This window comes from Cynoglossus semilaevis, chromosome 8, assembly GCF_000523025.1.
Source record: "Cynoglossus semilaevis isolate Cse_v1.0 chromosome 8, Cse_v1.0, whole genome shotgun sequence".
Lineage (NCBI taxonomy): Eukaryota > Metazoa > Chordata > Actinopteri > Pleuronectiformes > Cynoglossidae > Cynoglossus > Cynoglossus semilaevis.
The window spans coordinates 7,037,649-7,055,255 of record NC_024314.1 but is presented as its reverse complement, the minus strand read 5'-3'; the positions used below and the strand labels follow the sequence as shown (position 1 = coordinate 7,055,255).

Genomic DNA, 17,607 nt, shown 5'->3' with positions numbered 1-17,607 from the left:
CTTTTAGGGTAAGCAGGAGTTCCTGTGCTGAAGTCATGCCATCCCTCGACCTTCACCTCTCACCTAAAACAAATCCCTGCACCACCTTGGCCAAACGTTGCACCTGCTCACTGTGACATTTTGATTCACTGCTGCCTTTGGTTGTGTCACTATCAGACCCCCCCAGAGAACAGCCGATCCAGCTGAATTGCTAGACCTGTACTCCAGCACACTGCTGCTCTGTTCAGTCCACCCCTTGTTGGCCTTTGCACGGTGGCTGTGACTGATGCATGGCTTAACCTCCAGACTAAGCGGAACCTAAACCACCTCCTACCCCAGCTTTGACACTTCTTGGCGCCCACGCCTCCCTCTTCACTCCTCAGTTTGAATCCATTAGTCTGTGCCGACCCTTCCTTGTCTCTGCACGTTGTTGTACCGTAGGACGTGGTCATCTTCACGGTTGACACAGTGGGTAAAAGACCAAAGCAAGGTTCCAGATAAACCGGGCTTTGAGTGTTGAATAAATTCTCTTTCACCAGAGGGAGTTTAAACATTGTAGTTGCATCAAGGTCCATGAAGGAATATTTCCTGTATTTGGTGTGAAAGATCTTGACTGCTCTGCACAAAGTCCTGTCAACGGTCAAGACATGAACTATTTAGCACCACTGTTGTCGGCACACACAGATTAGAAAATCTAAAATTTACATCAGATGAAGCATGTGTTTGGTATCTCCTAGTTATTATATCCCATTATAATACAGGTTAATATAATTATGCTTCCTCAGTTTTCATTTTTTATGTATTTGCACCTTATTGTGTTACCATAGACCATAGACCTTATATAAAGATGGACCCAGGTCTCTGGATGCAGTTGCGACCATTCTGTACTGGTCATTTGAGCAACAGTCTTCAAGGTAGTGGTTTGTGAAGTTAAGCACTGTCAAAAAAAAGAAAGCACGTGTTAGTGCTTGAACCAAAATGACCACATTTAGTCCTGCAGCAGGAACACCCCACCGTGTACACCAGGTGGGTTAGTCCGTCTTTATGTAATGACTCTTTCGTTGACAAACCATATGCTTTGTGTTTCATTATTCAGCATAACTGAACCAGCATGAAAACCATAAGTAACTTCCAATAAAATTCCTCAGAGATTAATAATAATAGTTTTATCTTTGTTCACTTTCTGTTTTTTTGCTTTACCAGATTCTCTGTGCAACCTGGAAATCCCCATCATTAACATGGAACTGGACGGTATTTTCGACCTGCCCCACATCTCCTCCTTCAGACACTCGAGGCCGCTGCTTGAATTCACCCCGAACAGAGCAGAGTCGGAGGAAGAGTCGGAGAGCACAGTGCTATGATGCCACTCACACCCTGGTCACCACTCCACCATCTAAAATGATAGCTCACACTGATGCTGGTGTTCGTGCGTTAATCAAAGCCCCATGTCTAGTGTCCACCGCCACCTCTTCAGCTGGACCTTACATCATGTTGTAGGATATCACTAACATCACCTACACAGCAATGAGGTCAACAGGTCAAAATGGAATATACACAATCACCCAGGGTGTTAGTGGCAATTTATTTGGGAAACTTTTTCATATTTTTTGTGGCTGGAAATATTTAAATAGAATGTTTTAATTTTTTTTTTATATATATATATTTTTTGCCTTATTTTATTCTTTGCTTTTAATGTCACAAATCAGAAACATAAAAAGAAAGAGACAGCATAGAGTAATAAATCATCTTTACTTCTGCTTTTCAAAGAATCTTTCAGAGGGAGATCCACAGGGTACTGGACATGTCTCTGTCCTGCAAACAGCCGAGGTGTCTGCTTCATCCTTCAGGCTACTTCAGTCCTCAGCAGTGGTTGGTTCAAATGCTTCACTCTGACATTCACTCACTCATTACAGCCTGAATTTTCTATGCCATTGCAATTGTGCTTTGTGAGTGGGTCTTTGTGTCAATCTGAGTGTGTGTGTCTCTGTGTTTGTGTTTTGTTAGTGTGTGATGTGATGTTGCACTAATAAGGTTTTGTAGAATGAGGTACTGTGTAAATGGGAAGGAAAAATAGAATAGGGTTGCAGAGTGTTTTAACTTCCTCTCATGCTTTTTTCCTCTTTGGACACCGATCAGAGTTTAAAAATATTTATTGTTTATACTGTATTTGAAGGGGTTAGCATTGGAAACAGTCAGAAGAAAAGCCTTTTTATACCTAAAAATACAAGTTTCTGTAAGATAGTAGCTATTTGATTTTTGAGATACAGTTTATCAAGGAAAACTGAATCAAACTGAAGTAAATCAGATTTGTGACATGATAATTATAATAGCTCAGTTTTCCTTGGAGAGAAAAACCTGAATTTCATACCCAAGACATTATATGTTACATTTATTCCCATGGATATTTAACATTCATTGCCTAAGATTGGCTCATACAAGTCTATAGGAGTGGTCCACTCCTGTTGACTACATTTGAGACAATAGTTGTCAATAATTGTTTTTAAGTTGTATTGGTAAGTCTGAGTACAGGATATTGTTCATGAAATGTTTGAGGATGGAAAGGTTTTCCCCTGACATGAAAAAAAGCCCAGAAAAAAACATACAACAAAAACAAACAAATTCCAACATTCCCCATGTATACATCAATCAGCTATTTTTGGTCATGTCATGAGTCATAGGTAAAAGAAGAAATACAGTATGTGATGATGTGCATTTATTTTTTTGAGAGTATTTATGGAGAAATATTTCTGAAACCTTTTCACTGGCTCTAAGGAGCCACCATCATCTCCACTACACTGAATCTCACCTAAAGTAGAGTGTTGGAGCATGGGACCAGAAATTCTCTGTTGTCGCATACACAAAAACATTTTGTGATGTCACACGACAAGTAACAATTGTATGGAGTACGACAGCAATAGATTGTTAAAAGCCTTGCAGCAGCTCTTTGTTGCCTCTGATACAGAACATTCACTTCATATGGCCTCAAACTGTGCTGCGTCACCGTCCATTTTCTTTAGTGTGAAGTTTTTGCTGGACTGTTGTAAATATGAAAACCTCTGTACATACGTGTTCTGTATATACTGAAAAAGGACCATTTTAAATATAAATATATATATATATAAACAGAAAAGGGATTAGAGCTATACATATATAAATAAATGCTCTATTAAAAGAGTGGTATAACATACTGTAAATATAATAATATACTGTTGCTGGTTCAGCCCCACATTAATACAAATAACAGTAGAATTCACTGAGATTCAATTTTATTTTATTTGAAAAGTAAAATATATTTCAGGTTCAGGATTAAATTTTAAATATCAATTTTGTTTCAAAATAAAAGCCGTTAGTGGTGGTTTACTAATCAGATTATTGACTGGAGAAGGAAGATCCTTTTTCCTGTGTGTAAGAAAGAGTGACAGAGCTTGTTCCTTCATGTTACATAATTTATAATCTGTTTTGAAGCTTTTGACACAGTTCACTAACAGTTTAATTTGAAAACACTGATTCCTGAAATAATTACAGGTCAGTGCAATTCTGGCAAACAAAGCAAATTTGTGTCAATTAAAATGATTTAGACCTGCTGCGATTAGTCCCCATCCACCGCCCCCAATTTTGGAAACCAGTGGCTTGAAGTCTGTAGTTTTTGACGAAATAAATTATATCTAACTCGACTAAAACTAAATCTTTGTCAATTCAAAATGATTAACATGATTAACTTTTAAAATGTTATAGATCATTACATATCATCTTTATTTTCATCAATTACGACAAAGCATAATGTAGGTGTTAAAATTTCAAAGTAGAGCATTTACAGTTAGTGTTAAAAAACTGTAGCTTGATGGCTTCCCTCCCTATCTTGCAGGGGTTGCTATGAAGCCATTTGAAACACACTTTTACCTTATTTTCAGTAAGAAAAACGTGAAGCCTTTAGATATGGAAATTATATAAGGACCCTCATGATTTTGACTAAGCCAACAGTTGACCTGACCCGAGGACTCTGTCTGTATTTCAATTTTAAAAATACCTCTTTAAAAGCTTTATAAAATACTTTTGCCTCAATATTCTAGCTCTGTTAGCTCCACACCCAGCTCCTGACTTCTCTCTTATCAGAAATGTTTCTGTCCATTTATAAGAGACAGAGAAGAAACAAAAGTTCAAGGCAGAGTTTGTCCTGTTTTTGCCCAAATATTTTCCTTTTGCCTATCTCTTTTGTTTTTAAAGTGTCAGATCAAATGTGTACATATAGGAATCGTAAAAAACAACTTTATTACAATAACACTGTCATGCAGAGACAGTTAAAAAAAGACATTGTCCCTCGTCATGCATCTTTTGACCAGCATGTCCTCTGAGCACTAAACTCTGAAGGTGCCTGTTTTTGGTGAAAGAAATATTAGAAAGTCCTAAGGATAAAGTGTGTGTTCACAGGCAGAAATGTGTGTGTTGTGGGCGTATTTTGGAATATCAAAGTGTGTAATGTTAAGGGACAAAAGTAAATTATATGGCATTGTCTTGTGTAAAATTCAGCAGCATGCTTTTTGGCCAAGCGTCTCCTCCTTGGTTCTGTCCTAATGTGCTGTGTATTTATTTATTTTTGTAAGTAAAATGGTGTACATTCCTGAAGAAGAAATAATCCAGTGCTCCCTTTGACATTTGCTCACAAAATCTATCTACCTGCCTTTGTTCCACACCTTTATAACATCAGACGTCATGATGGAACAGAAAATAATATTTTACCCAGACTGCTTTTAAGTGTCAATGTACTGTAGTCCACGCAGCCATCACAGTTTAACCTTAAACCGTCTTTTTTATTATTATTATTGTTAACCATTGTTATTGAACCTAAAGAGACAATTCACCACAAAAAAACGCTTTTTTGTGATCACTGAACATATATGTATGGCTGCTGGTTTGGACACTAGTGATTGGGTTCAAGTCCACGGACTACTGTGTCTACATATGATTAATGAAAAGTGTATTATTAAAATCTCATAGAACCAGAGAGTGAAGTGGTTGGACTCCTGAAGGTTCCAAAAAATTTCAACTCCCCCTAGTCTTACTCCAGTTTGGGTTGCATTTTGAGTGAAAACACTGGTGAAACAGGAGAAAGTTATTGTTTTGTACCTTCTTTTCCCCTTGGCATCAAAGCCCATAGAAAAAAAAATCAAATTTTTTTGTCACACGCAGACCGCAGACTCCGCAGAGAGGAGGTCCATGGCTTCCTATTGCATCATTTAGTAAGTTGTGGCAATACAGTTAAAGCAAAATAAGAGAATTCAAAACAAAGACTTCATAAAAAGAACTTGAAATCAAACAATACAAATTTGAACTCAAACTTAGCCAACGTTGGATCGACTGATTTTGTCTATGGACTTTGGTAGGAAGGTTTTATAGGCTACAAGCAACAAAAACCTAAAAAAGAATTTTTAAAAAAGATGGTTTAATGGACATGTAATGAATGCCCTGACTCATGCAGGTTTAGATTTGCTACATCAAGTTTCCCTTCTGTCCTCCCTGGTATCTTTATATATAAGTTAATTAAAAAAGCATTCAACTATCCCTCTTGGCTTCATTTACTGAGGTCCAAAAGTTAACACGGGAGAACATTATTTAACAAAAAAATGTTTAAGATATGGAATTTGTTTGTGTGAAACTGGGGACACTGGGTGAAGAAGAAAACTAAAAATCAGACTGTCTGTGGGTCACTTGGAGGAAAAAAGTGTAATATAAAAGAAGATGATCAAAACAAAAGTCAGAGTCTTAATCCAAATATTGACACTAATAAAATGTTTTTATACGACTTGAAGTTTTCTGTGGGTTTTTGGGCGTTTGTTGTAATGTACAGACAGTATCGTCTTACATTGACATGCAGTCAGTGAGTTGATGTGGGTATAAAAGTGTCTGCTTGTGTCCTGCTGATTTGTCTCTGTGCTCAGAAGAATATCAGTCACGTCCGCTGTGTAGCGGCGAAGGCCATGCACATTCTGCGGGCACATAAAAGCTTTTATTACAGCTGTGAACTAGGAGGTAAATCAAAAGTAAACGTTTTACTTTGGCAGCAATGAAATGCCCTGTGCATACAGATCTTTGATAATGACAAGCACAAAATGTCTATTTCAGTCAAAAATGATTTTGTTATATTTTTACTGTTTTAGGTGAACTTGGATCTGGAGTGAATGTCATAATATTTATTTTGTTATTCTGAATTCATTGGTCCAAATACATGGTAAGTAAAGCTCTTACTTATCTTATCCCAGAAGGTTAAATTGTGGTGACACAGCTGCTTTGAATGCCATGTCCTGTTGGAAAAATGATATTTAGTTACTTTTTTTTCCAGTGAGGCCTTTTAATCATAGAATAACAGAACCATTGTTTTTATCACTTACCAAAAGTCAGTCTGACATTTAAGGAGGAGTCGTACATCTGTAGGTACAGCTGTGGATCCAGGAGTTCATGTCGAGTGAGGAGTTTTCCTACTACATCCTGAGAGACCACCAGCTCTGGAGACTCGTCAAGCAATAATCCAGGGAGAGCCTGAGGAGTCAAAGGTCCCATGTTCAATGGATGCTGATTTTGTTTACTTTGGTAGGTGGGAGGGAACTACATTAACATATTATTATTATTATTATTATTACTATTATTATTATTTCCTAAGTGATTGTGAGGTTGGATAATTCTACCTTCTTGGTTATTTCCAGGTGTCTGCCCAGGTTCTGTAGTGTTGACAGGACACTGCAAACCAGAGTGTCTATCCCATCTTCTTCTTCCTCCGGTTCTACAGCTGCAGGTTTTCCATTCTGATCTACATCCAGCACCTGCACTCAACAGAAAGAATCACTCAGGTGAAGCATGTTTACAGACACAGGTTAAAATCAGTTAGGAGGATGAAATGTGAAAAATAATTTCTACATATTACTGGCCAGCTATGGGATCAATTGTTAATTAATGTATATTATCATTAACTGGTGGCTTGCTGGGGTTTTTATTTTTGAAATATTAAATCTGTCACATTTGCACATTTGGACGTAGCCTGAATGGTGAAAAAGGAAAATCACAGGAATCACCTTGTAGCTCCACTGCTGGAAGAGTCTGTTCTGAGCACCATGGTCCATGAACATGACCTTTGGGCCCTCAAGTAAACTAAAAACACAATTTAGCAACCATTTAAACAGTTTGAGATCAAATTAACTCATGGGTGCTTTATGTGTCACTGACCTCTGTGTCGTCTGCTGCTGCATGTCTCTGAGATCTTTTAAAACTGAAAACAAAACATCTCTGGAGGACTGAAAGACCACAACACAGAGAGTAAACAATTTTACCTTATTTAAAAAAATATATATATATCCTAAACAACACTTACTTCAATAACATGCAGGACACAGTTTGGATAAATTAGCAGCAGGCCTGTCATATGATCCCATATGTACTGCTTATTTATCTGAAAATTTAGCCTTTCATAATGAGCTGTTAGGAAAAGACAGACAACAAAATAATGTATCAGTTCCCAGACTGGACAATGTCCTGATATCAGAGCTGAGTGCTGCTGTCAGAGCACAGTTACACAGTCACAGTCTCTCCTGTGGTTTTCATTGTTGCTTTAGTGGAAGAAGTCTTTAAAAGAAGCACAAAGCTGTAACACGTCAGGCCCTGGAGACCTATTCACACTCCGAGGCGTGGAGGCCGTAAAGACACAGAACTAAGTTGTTGGCTGCATTGTGCTAATACAACCAGGAGCAGGAAGTAATACACCACAGTCCAGCTTGTGCTAAAGTCATTACAAATGTCAAATTGTAGTAAATGTTATAACAAAAGTCTATAATTATATAAAATATTTATTGGAATAGAAATAAGACAAAAATATATAAAAATAAAAGAAATACACAATGATCGTTTTTAAGTTTTAAAAGACTGTTAAAAAACTTAAAAAACAAAAATTTGATTCACTTGGTAGAATAACATTATTTAGTCATTAAAAGAAATATTTTACTCCTGATTTTTGAATCTTTGATGTAACTGTTGGTGACCAACCTGCTATTTCTGTCCTCTCTGTGAGATAACAGGGCAGACGAGCAATCACAATCAGCCGCTGCAGCACAATCTTCTGCAGAGACAATAGGAGAAGCATTTCAGGAGAGAAAAATCTGCATAATCACTGATACAGTAGGTAAAGAAAGTACAGAACTTGACTTGTCATCTGCTTAGATCAGTTAAAAAAACTAATATCTTCTTTGCCAATGTGTATTACTACATTTAAATGTTCAAACCCACATTGTCATCACGCTGATTCTTCCTCTGATTCATGAAATGTTGGAATAAACTTGTCCGAGTTTCCTTTGCTTTCTCTTCTTTGAAAGGTACAAATTTCTCCATATCTGCTGTTCTAAATGTTCCAGCCTTGTTGCCTTTTACTCCCAGAAAGAAAGAGAGTGAACCCTTCTCTGTCGACTCAAAGCCCAGTGTTTATTAAAGCTCATATCCTGGAAACCCTTTGTTCTCGTGCACCAGCACTTGAGCTCTGCTGCAATAGCAATTCAGGTCACTCTAGTCATTGTCTTTCAGGTGATGAAGGTCAGCAGAAGGTGACACTGTATATAATACATATCACTGCAGGTTACTGAGTTTGTCTGAAGTTAAGGATTTAAACTGGTAAGTGGAAATATACTATTATGTTTTTTAATGTGGTCTTTTATTACTGCAGTTTTTGGATGAAAATATTTTCATCCATTCATCCATGTACTTCTGTGTACATACTGTATGTAAATATAAACACGGAATTCAATGTATGGTATTTAGAACATTAGACTTAAACGTCACCTTGATTTTAAGAACATGTAATAACAATACAATGTTGATAAAAGTATGTTATATTCACTCACTAGTTATTTATTTGTTTACTTACATTTTACCTCTGTGTTCATGTATTTGATTTATCAATTATAATTACTAAATTATTCATGGCATTTAAATGATACTTTAAGATCTGTTGTATGTTCTTCCACACCATCCCAGCTGATGACCTCTAAGGGAAATTTCATCAGTTCATACATATGTATAACGGGACACAAACGGGTTGTCCATTTGTCCTTTCTATCATTACGTCTCCATCACAAACCTCTCTCACTGTTGCACAAAACACGTCCATCAGTGTCTCCCTGTCTCTTCCCTCTTCGTCTTTCTCCCTCTTTTCCCAGGATTTTGAAGAAACACCTCCGAAATTTTGCAAGGCAGCCATGATGGGCTCTATTGGGACCCAAGATGGTTTCTATGGCAACGGTCTATACGCTGTTGACCTCGTTCAGTGGTATGTTTACACTTGGGTATTTTGGCTGGTTTGTTTTTTTGGACAATTTTAGTAATAGTTCACCCGACAACAAAAAACAACTGAGATTGCCCGAACCTATTTATCCACAACTTTTCTTTTAATTAATTAAATGTAATAATTTAATTTTAGTCTAATTTTTAGACTTAATATTTAGAATAATATTTAGCATTAAGACTCAGATACGTTTATGTATATGTGTTCATATTTAACATTTAGATTTAAATGTAATATTCAACCGCTATTTTACACCGCTATTTTTTGTTGTAATTGTACTTTTTAATGTTTCATTAAACAAATATTTTTGCAGTTTATATATAAACGGAACACGTAAATATAAAAATGGTTTAAGCTAAATGGGGAGAAAATGTTGACGATTACTTTACGTGAAAATAATTGTAGTTGCAAACTATATATTCTACAGAACAGAAGATAGCGCCATTTTACAATTTACAGCTGCGTCTTTGATGCGCAGTCGTGAAGCTCGCCAGCAGGATAATGACAGAACAAACATTTTTAAACTAACCATTTGTATCACACTAATTTAAAAAAAAAAACTATACAAAAATGATAAGAATGATTTACTTTTTTTCACAGCAGAAGATGTAGCTCGTAGGGCACAATTCACTGATAACACGGTTACTTTTTCCGTCTATCGTTGTTGTTGCTGATATTATTATAATGTTTCATAGTTTATAATCGAATTTATTGTGTTAACGTTCGAATTGAAATGAAAAAGGTATTGTAGTTGTGTGTGTGTGTTTCTTTAAATATCCCGCTGAGTGGAGGCAGCACATCTTCATTATCCTCACCCTAGTCTTTTTCAGACAGCAGTCAGAGGACGCACGGTCGCAACGGCAGCGATAATAATGGACTGATCAACACACACATGTTCAGGTACTGAAAACACATATATTTTATTTTCCCATTTAGTTCCTACGTTTAAATTAGGATGAGTCAGCGTCAGGTTGCCGTGTGTTCGTTCCACTGCGTGTTTGTTTTCACACCCAGATTTGACAACTGAGCTCAGCAGAAGCATCATCTCTGCTCACACTGTTTGTTTTTCAAAATATGAGTTTAATGTTTTGGGTTTTTTTTTTGTTTGTTTGTTTTTTTACTTATAAATTGATCGTTTTACATCGTTTTAAAAATATGTTTCATGTATGCCATACAAGCTAGCATCAGTGACCAATCGCTTTTACCTCGTGTAAATATCTAAGGTATACATTGAAATGTTCTTGTTTCAAACGTGTTTCAATGTAAAAGTCAATATGTAGCCTCACAGAGGTACACCATTTATTTCTTTGATGCAATAAAAACAATTCCTACGGTCTTTTGCGGGACCACGGGTGAGGCAAGGCTTGTTGTTACTCCACCTGTGATCCATTTAAAGTTCTCCACCCTAAACCCCTAAGGTGTCATGAGTGTTTATCGTCAAAACTCATTTATTTAGGACAGCACTAATGTGTTTTGTCAAAGAAAAAATGTCAGTGTGTGTGTGCGCTATGTAATAAAATCAGGAGGTAATTTTTATGGTTCAGCTTCTTTAATTTTTGTCTTTATCTTCAAACTGTGTTGATTTTTATCTTAATTAATGTTCTGATTTCAAAGTGTTTTGTCAAGAATCAATTTACCACAAGTCATCTCTGTGGGGCAGACGTTTATACTGCATGGCTTAGTGGCTGAGCTATACAATACAGTAATCTGTTTATACTTGTAAACATGACTTTTCACTTCATCTCTTCCTCCTTATACTGGTTTGTTTTGTAAATTCAGCCAAATCAACGTGTACTTTAAATGTTGTGTTTTCCTTTCCCAACCCTTTACACCCAAAAGAAAAAAAAAACATAACTTTTGTTTTTTCTCATTCTGTTCTCAGATTTAAGGGCCATGGACACAGACATCATACCAAAATTTTCCTCTAAAGATGAGGAGATTGACTTCTGGAAGACTCTGTGTCTTAAATACAAGCAAGGGTATGTACAGAATGTGGGGGCACTTTGTTCCACTCTTACCTTCAAGCAAACATGTAAAACAAACCTGGGAATTTTCTTTTTCTTTTTTTTAAACATATTCAGAAAGCACTGTAGGTTCCAACCTGCTGTGCAGGAAGTGAAGGATTAAATAACTGCTGATGGTGTTGAATAATAGGACATGATGAAATGATAGCAGGTGTTTGGTTTTTTTTTCTACACTGATCATTTGTTTTCTCTAAGCGACTTCAAAAAGTCACAGTATGTGCAGATAAACTTTACTCTGACTATGGGAAACAATAAAGTGGAAACCTTACTTCAGGAGTGTTTGAGCGACTGTTCCCATGCATTCTTACTCTTATTAGAAAAGTGTTTACATATCCTCTGACACTGTGAAGAGTCTTTTGTGCGATGAGCATCAACGTCATCACTAGAAATCCCCTCCCTTTTCCCAGAGCTCATTTTTCTCATGCCACAAAGGCTGATGTTGTTCTGTCATGTTTGAATGAGTCTTTGTGATGGTGCCTATCTGGTACTATAGTTTCACTGTGAATGCTATGTAACAGTTTAGTGTTGTAAAGGGGTTTAAATTCAGCTGTGTCAATATCCCTAATCACTCTATCACTCTATATTATCACTCTAATTACTGCTATCAAATTGATCAAACTACTTGCCAATGTCTGGCTCAGGGGCTGCAGATGAAACTTCCAGGTTTTATGTGGCCAAGTCATCGTTACGAAAGTTTCATTTTTCAGTTTTATGCCAAAAATTTTCTCTAGTCTATACCTCTACCTATATTTTGTCTAAATAGCGACCCACTAAGTTTTGCTACCTTAACAATGATCACTGACTGTATTTTATTTGAAGCCTGAGAATCAAAAAGAGGAAGGATTCCTGTGAGCTGTCTATGTGTGTCACCAGCAGCACACACAAAGTAATGGTGTGTTAGAATCTATTTTAGGATACTTTGTCCTGTGATATGACTGTCTTTAAAAGAAATGTACATATTTCCAGGCGTGGTAACAGGTGTTTCTCTGTCACATGTAATTTTGCACTGGTCCTGACATGTTGAATGTCATGTGTCTACATTTCAAATCATTTTATTTTGGTGTTGCTCTGCCTTATCTGTGCCTCTCTATTGGACATAGTATTTCTGTGTGCATTATAGCAGGTCTTACTTTGAATACTAGATAATGTTCAACATAGTTAGCTTCACATTAAGGAATCCAAACTGAAAAAAATATATTACATAATATATTATTAACAAGAAGCATCTCACTGTTTTTTCAAGCTTTAATTTTCTGAGGTTTTCTTACAGAATTTGCTTCAGCTCAGTGTAGTTTTAGTTGATTATGTGAATAAGTCTCTCGGTTCTGATGTGACCTGGAACAGAGAACTTTTCCAAGCATAAATTGAATTAACGGTGGCAGCGAGGTTTCTTATGAGAGGAACTTAATAACTCTTTAACAGAAATTATAGCAGCTCCAGGAAAAAAACTGTAAACATACGTAAAGTGTATGTCTTCTGTTTTTTTACCCAGAAATATCCATTGAATAATTACGTTCTTTAACTCAGCCTTCAGTGCTGCTCAAAAGTGCCACATATTGGGCTGCACCCCAATCAGGTTCATTGCCTACCCACATAATAACAAGATCTAATTGAAGCTGCAGTGTTTGTGGTCAGAGCAGGACTGTCAGGGGGGTAAGGTATCACTTGATAGATTTATAGACATAAAATGTTCCCGTTCCCGCTTGCATTATGACAAAGAAATGTAATTAGCAGTGTGATTGAGAGGGAGTCCCAAGAGTCATTATAAAACCAGACTCTTAACCAAAAAATGGTATCTTTAAACAGTTTTTCTTTTAGCCTTGTTTATCCCAGGCCTCCATATTTTCTCGCTCCTCTATTTCTCTGCTTGTCGTCCTGATGTTTTTATCCTTTGCCTGCAGCTGCCAGGAGGCTCAGGAGGAGCTGATGGAGTTTCAGGAGGGAAGCAGGGAGCTGGAGGCTGAGCTGGAGGCTCAGCTGGGCCAGGCTGAGCATCGTATGAAAGACCTTCATTCTGAGAACCAAAGACTGAAGAATGAGGTGGAAATACTTAAGGTATGAGAGTCAACAAGACATGTGGTTATTATGAGGATGACGTTATCATTTATATACATGTTGTGATACATTATTAGAACTTAGCTGTCAATTTTGTGACTTGTGGAAAGAAAATAATATTCTTGATGTAACCACAGAATGTCTTCTGTATCCAACACTAACAGTATACATAGCAACTTGGAGAAAGTAAGTACAGCACGTCCTTGTGTCTCTGTGGAATAAATATTTGATGCCTTTTTTGTCACCATCTAATCTCATCTTTCATTTTTCCCCTGGGATTGAGGAGAAAGTCGTGCTGTAACAGCTGCTGCTGCTCATGTGTATTTATGTTGACTCACTTCTTGTTGTTCCTGCATTGCCTATTTTTGTGTTCTATGCAGTCATAGGAACATTGAGGGCACATATACAATTATATTACAAAGTGCAGAGGACAATCTAATATAATGTGATTAGGCTGGTCATTGGAACATGGACAACACACACCACAAATTATTTGATTAGATATAACAGGCGTATGTAACAGAGTGAGGATTAAAGTCACAGGGATGTTGATAGTGTTAATTTAAGTGTGATCTGAAATCCAAATCTTAGGAATATTGATTCCAGTTCTGAATTTTTTATTTCTCAGCCACTGACTGGTCTAATATAGGCATTAAATGGATGATGTGTGTATCATTCTCATTAATGATGAATCATGTTTTGTCTCTTAATGCACATCAAGCACAAGGTGCTTGTGCCTGGGTGTGAAATCAGACTACGTCTGGATCATCTGGACAAGCAAGTCAGTTATTAAAAAAAAGGTCTGGTAAAGGTTACCAGAGGAGCTGTTAGCAATACTGATTTAAGTTAATAAAAATACAACAGTAACCCAAATCAGGTCTAAAGAAAAGCATCTGATAAAAAATGTACGGCAGATTAATTGTGTTTCAGATGATCTCAGAGGAGACTTCATCAGGTTGACATGGCCATCATGCTGAGAACATCATTGTATAGGCTTCATTTTAAATGTCACTATATATGAAATATATTCGTGCATCTGAGTGGAGTTGATTCAGACACAGCATATGTAGGTCAGACAAGCACAGAGGTCTTTATCAAGATGATTACCTCAGAGCTGTTGGATATATAGGTTACACTTCACAACCACAGAAGAGAGCTGAGAATGCCAAATGAAAAATGGATGATGAGACCCACACCAGACCACTGCAAATCCTGTAGTTAATGCAGCTGTTTGGCCCCATATTTTATAGGTATTGTCTAAACAGTATGTATTTTTTGTCTTCAACTTGGTCTGGCTTTGACCTGTCCTCTGTTTCTTCTCCTCCTCCTTCCTGTTTAGGAGAGGTTAGAGCATCAGTACTCCCAGGGCTACAAGCAGATCTCCATGCTGGAGGACGACCTTGGTCAAACACGTAGCATCAAAGAGCAGCTCCACAAATATGTCAGAGAGCTGGAACAGTCCAACGATGACTTGGAGAGAGCCAAAAGGTTGGTCTTTGCACACCTTAGTAAAAAAAATCTTTTTTAACCCAGATTCATGCAACACATCTAAAATAATAAATTCAGCACACTTTAGTTTAAATAAAATAACCCACCAACATTCTTTAAGGGGAAAGGGGAGAATAAAGATGACATTTTATTCTCATATATACAGGTCACCCAACAGGAAGGAATCTTTGGCTGAAGGAGGTTGAGGGTGTGTGCCCATCTGCTTTGTGTGCTCACAAAGATTAGAAAAAATGGCAGGGGGAAAAAAATATGAGAAGAGGAAGAAGGTGAATGTGTGGTAAAATGAGTCTAGGAGCAGATGTACACCAGCAGGACTGTATTATAATAATAGTAATAAAGGGAGTGATGACGGCTGCTGAGCTGGATGTCGTCCTGCATCCCCCGAGTAAGATATACCAGCTCTCTGTGAGGACAGAGAAAAAGAAGATAGCTTGGGAAATTAAAAAAAAACTAACGGAAAGACAGAGTAAAGTTTGCTTTCATGATATAATTCAAATGGGAGGGAAGAACTTAAAGAAACTTAGTGTGCTCAGGTTAATAACCCTTGTATTTATTCTCATATTTTGTATTTATTTACAGTGTGTTTCTTGTTTTGTTTGCTGTTTATTTAAAGCATTTAAAGTGTATTTAAAACTTTACTTTTGAAAGCCGAGAGTCAGCATCTGGAATTTGGTTTTCTGCAAACATATTGACCATGAGGGATTCTTAGTGAACCATGGGAGTTCCCCAGCAGTCTGTGCTTTGTATGTGAGGAGAAGGATGGGAGAGATGACTGAACTAAATGTAGTTTGGTCACTGGTCTGAGGAGTTCCATTTATTAAATGTTAATGTAATAAAAACCATTACTTCATTATAAAAGGTAGGTAAATGGGAACACGTTATTCCCCAGCCTTCAGCTTTTGGACACCAAAGCAATTCTACCTTGACTGGAATAAAAATCAGTAGTGTGATTGAACAAGCCTATTATATATTGATCCCATATTTGTGCTTGAGTCATTCATTCATGAACAAAAGGGAAAGGAAAGCCCTTAAAATTCTTTTTGACACATGCTAGATTTAACTCTGTTGAATCATCAGTAAATGTGTTGGATTTAGGTGTCATTTCTTTTCTTTGTGTCAGAGCCACGATTGTGTCTCTGGAGAACTTTGAGCAGCGTCTGAACCAGGCCATCGAGAGGAATGCCTTCCTGGAGAGTGAGCTGGATGAGAAGGAGTCTCTCTTGGTGTCTGTGCAGAGACTGAAGGATGAAGCCAGAGGTGATTATTGACTGGATTTTACTTACAAGCTTCTCCATCTATAGCTCATGCTCCTTGTTACCGTTCTGCGGCTGCGTCTCCTTTCTTAAATTAAATGGTTTTCCCAACAGCCTCCTTGGTCAATGTTCATTACCAGATGTCTTTCTTTTATGTATTACAGACCTGCGACAAGAGCTAGCTGTGAAGGAGAGACAGACCGATGTCACCAGGATGTCTGCTCCCAGTTCGCCCACACAGGACAATGTGAAGATGGACACTGCAGTGCAGGCCTCATTGTCACTTCCTGCCACCCCACTGAGTAAAGGTCTGGACAAGGCCTTTGCTAACCCAGCAGGTAGCTGCAGCTCCTCTTGCTCTAAGTTCATTTGTCTCATTCATATACAGCTTTAGTTTTGGTCAGATCAGTTTGTTTTTTTTGTTCACAAAAATGAATCCTGTTTGTCATGTATGTTCTGTCTCTTGGAAACTGACACTCATTTTTAAAGTAACAGCTGTTATATATTTATCTGTATGTCAGTTTTTTTGTGTAGAGGTGAAAGTATTTTTTTATTCCTGTTTTATGTAGAAAAGAGAAGCAGTGATGAATTATATAATGAGCAATCAACAACATGATTAATAAAAGGATTTATTTATTTATTATTTTATCACTGAACTCATTGAAATATATTAGATTATATGTATATATAGATTTAAGCTTATCTTTTGTGTATACGGCCTAAGTTTCTCTGCACTTATATGCTTTTAATATTATTTAAAGCTCCATTCAATATAAAAGACATTTGTGGTGGTTGTCGCCCCAGGGTTTTTCAACTCGCCAAATAACATTTCCACTATTTTCTGCATTTAAATAACCAGTCGATATTGTAAATGGTAATTTTTACAGCTGCATGTATAGACTTCAATGTGTAAATGTTCACCTTTTGATTCAAGTAAAGGTTTTTATTTATTTTTCTCAGTTTTGTCAAACATCTATGGCAGCAACTCACCGCTGACTCCCTCTGCCAGAATATCAGCCCTGAACATCGTCAGTGATCTACTCCGCAAAGTAGGGGTGAGTCGTTTTCCTCACATTTCCTTTGTTTCTTTTTATGTTTTTGTTCATACATGATTAAGAATCGTGATCAGCACCATCTTCATTTTACTTCCCTCACCACAGGCTCTGGAGTCCAAACTTGCTGCTTGCAGGAACTTTGCAAAGGACCAGAAAGCGAGGAAGACATACTCTTTCGATAACAGCAACGCACTTAATGCAAACATGACCAACTACTCAAGGTCGCTAAGTACTTCTTACTTTGATAAAGCGTGAGTGAAATCCACCTCTACTCTACCACGTCACCCCCACCTATCGATAATCCATGAGTTTTTTTCACGTCTTTTTCGACTTTCTTATTCTGTTTTGATATGTGAATTTATGTAAATAGAAATATCATCTAAGACCTGTGTTCATTCATTTATTTTTTTTCAGCA

General features: G+C 37.1%; 3 protein-coding genes across 12 annotated transcripts in view; 2 read left to right on the top strand and 1 right to left on the bottom strand.

The window, feature by feature from the left end:
* LOC103381894 (rho GTPase-activating protein 44-like) overlaps nucleotides 1-5,265 on the top strand; it is a 49,501-nt gene extending 44,236 nt beyond the window's left edge. For 5 of the 6 annotated variants that reach the window (XM_025057265.1, XM_025057263.1, XM_025057264.1 and 2 more), the window contains one exon: nucleotides 1,183-5,265. In XM_025057265.1, the coding sequence (XP_024913033.1) occupies nucleotides 1,183-1,340 (158 nt within the window). In that variant the 3' untranslated portion in view covers nucleotides 1,341-5,265. The remainder of the gene's footprint in view (nucleotides 1-1,182) is intronic. The other variant, XM_008314474.3, reaches the window with a different exon arrangement.
* tex47 (testis expressed 47) lies at nucleotides 3,978-9,276 on the bottom strand. The gene is made up of 8 exons (XM_017034571.2): nucleotides 9,092-9,276; nucleotides 8,008-8,080; nucleotides 7,340-7,443; nucleotides 7,195-7,262; nucleotides 7,044-7,119; nucleotides 6,660-6,794; nucleotides 6,366-6,513; nucleotides 3,978-6,278 (listed from the first exon to the last, which is right to left on the bottom strand). Exons 1-8 carry the CDS (start codon nucleotides 9,209-9,211, stop codon nucleotides 6,241-6,243), a joined length of 762 nt encoding a protein of 253 aa, XP_016890060.1. The 5' UTR covers nucleotides 9,212-9,276; the 3' UTR covers nucleotides 3,978-6,240.
* The window catches only part of LOC103381896 (nuclear distribution protein nudE-like 1-B), a 12,734-nt gene continuing 3,194 nt past the window's right edge, over nucleotides 8,068-17,607 (top strand). The window contains exons 1-11 of one of the 5 annotated variants that reach the window (XM_025057270.1): nucleotides 8,068-8,139; nucleotides 8,539-8,625; nucleotides 9,171-9,280; nucleotides 10,116-10,195; nucleotides 11,178-11,274; nucleotides 13,221-13,374; nucleotides 14,714-14,862; nucleotides 16,004-16,140; nucleotides 16,301-16,474; nucleotides 17,097-17,191; nucleotides 17,297-17,442. In XM_025057270.1, the coding sequence (XP_024913038.1) occupies nucleotides 11,189-11,274; nucleotides 13,221-13,374; nucleotides 14,714-14,862; nucleotides 16,004-16,140; nucleotides 16,301-16,474; nucleotides 17,097-17,191; nucleotides 17,297-17,442 (941 nt within the window). In that variant the 5' untranslated portion in view covers nucleotides 8,068-8,139; nucleotides 8,539-8,625; nucleotides 9,171-9,280; nucleotides 10,116-10,195; nucleotides 11,178-11,188. Of the gene's footprint in view, nucleotides 8,626-9,170; nucleotides 9,281-9,579; nucleotides 10,038-10,115; nucleotides 10,196-11,177; nucleotides 11,275-13,220; nucleotides 13,375-14,713; nucleotides 14,863-16,003; nucleotides 16,141-16,300; nucleotides 16,475-17,096; nucleotides 17,192-17,296; nucleotides 17,443-17,607 lie in introns of those variants that run through there. The other 4 variants (XM_008314478.3, XM_017034569.2, XM_008314477.3 and 1 more) reach the window with 4 other exon arrangements.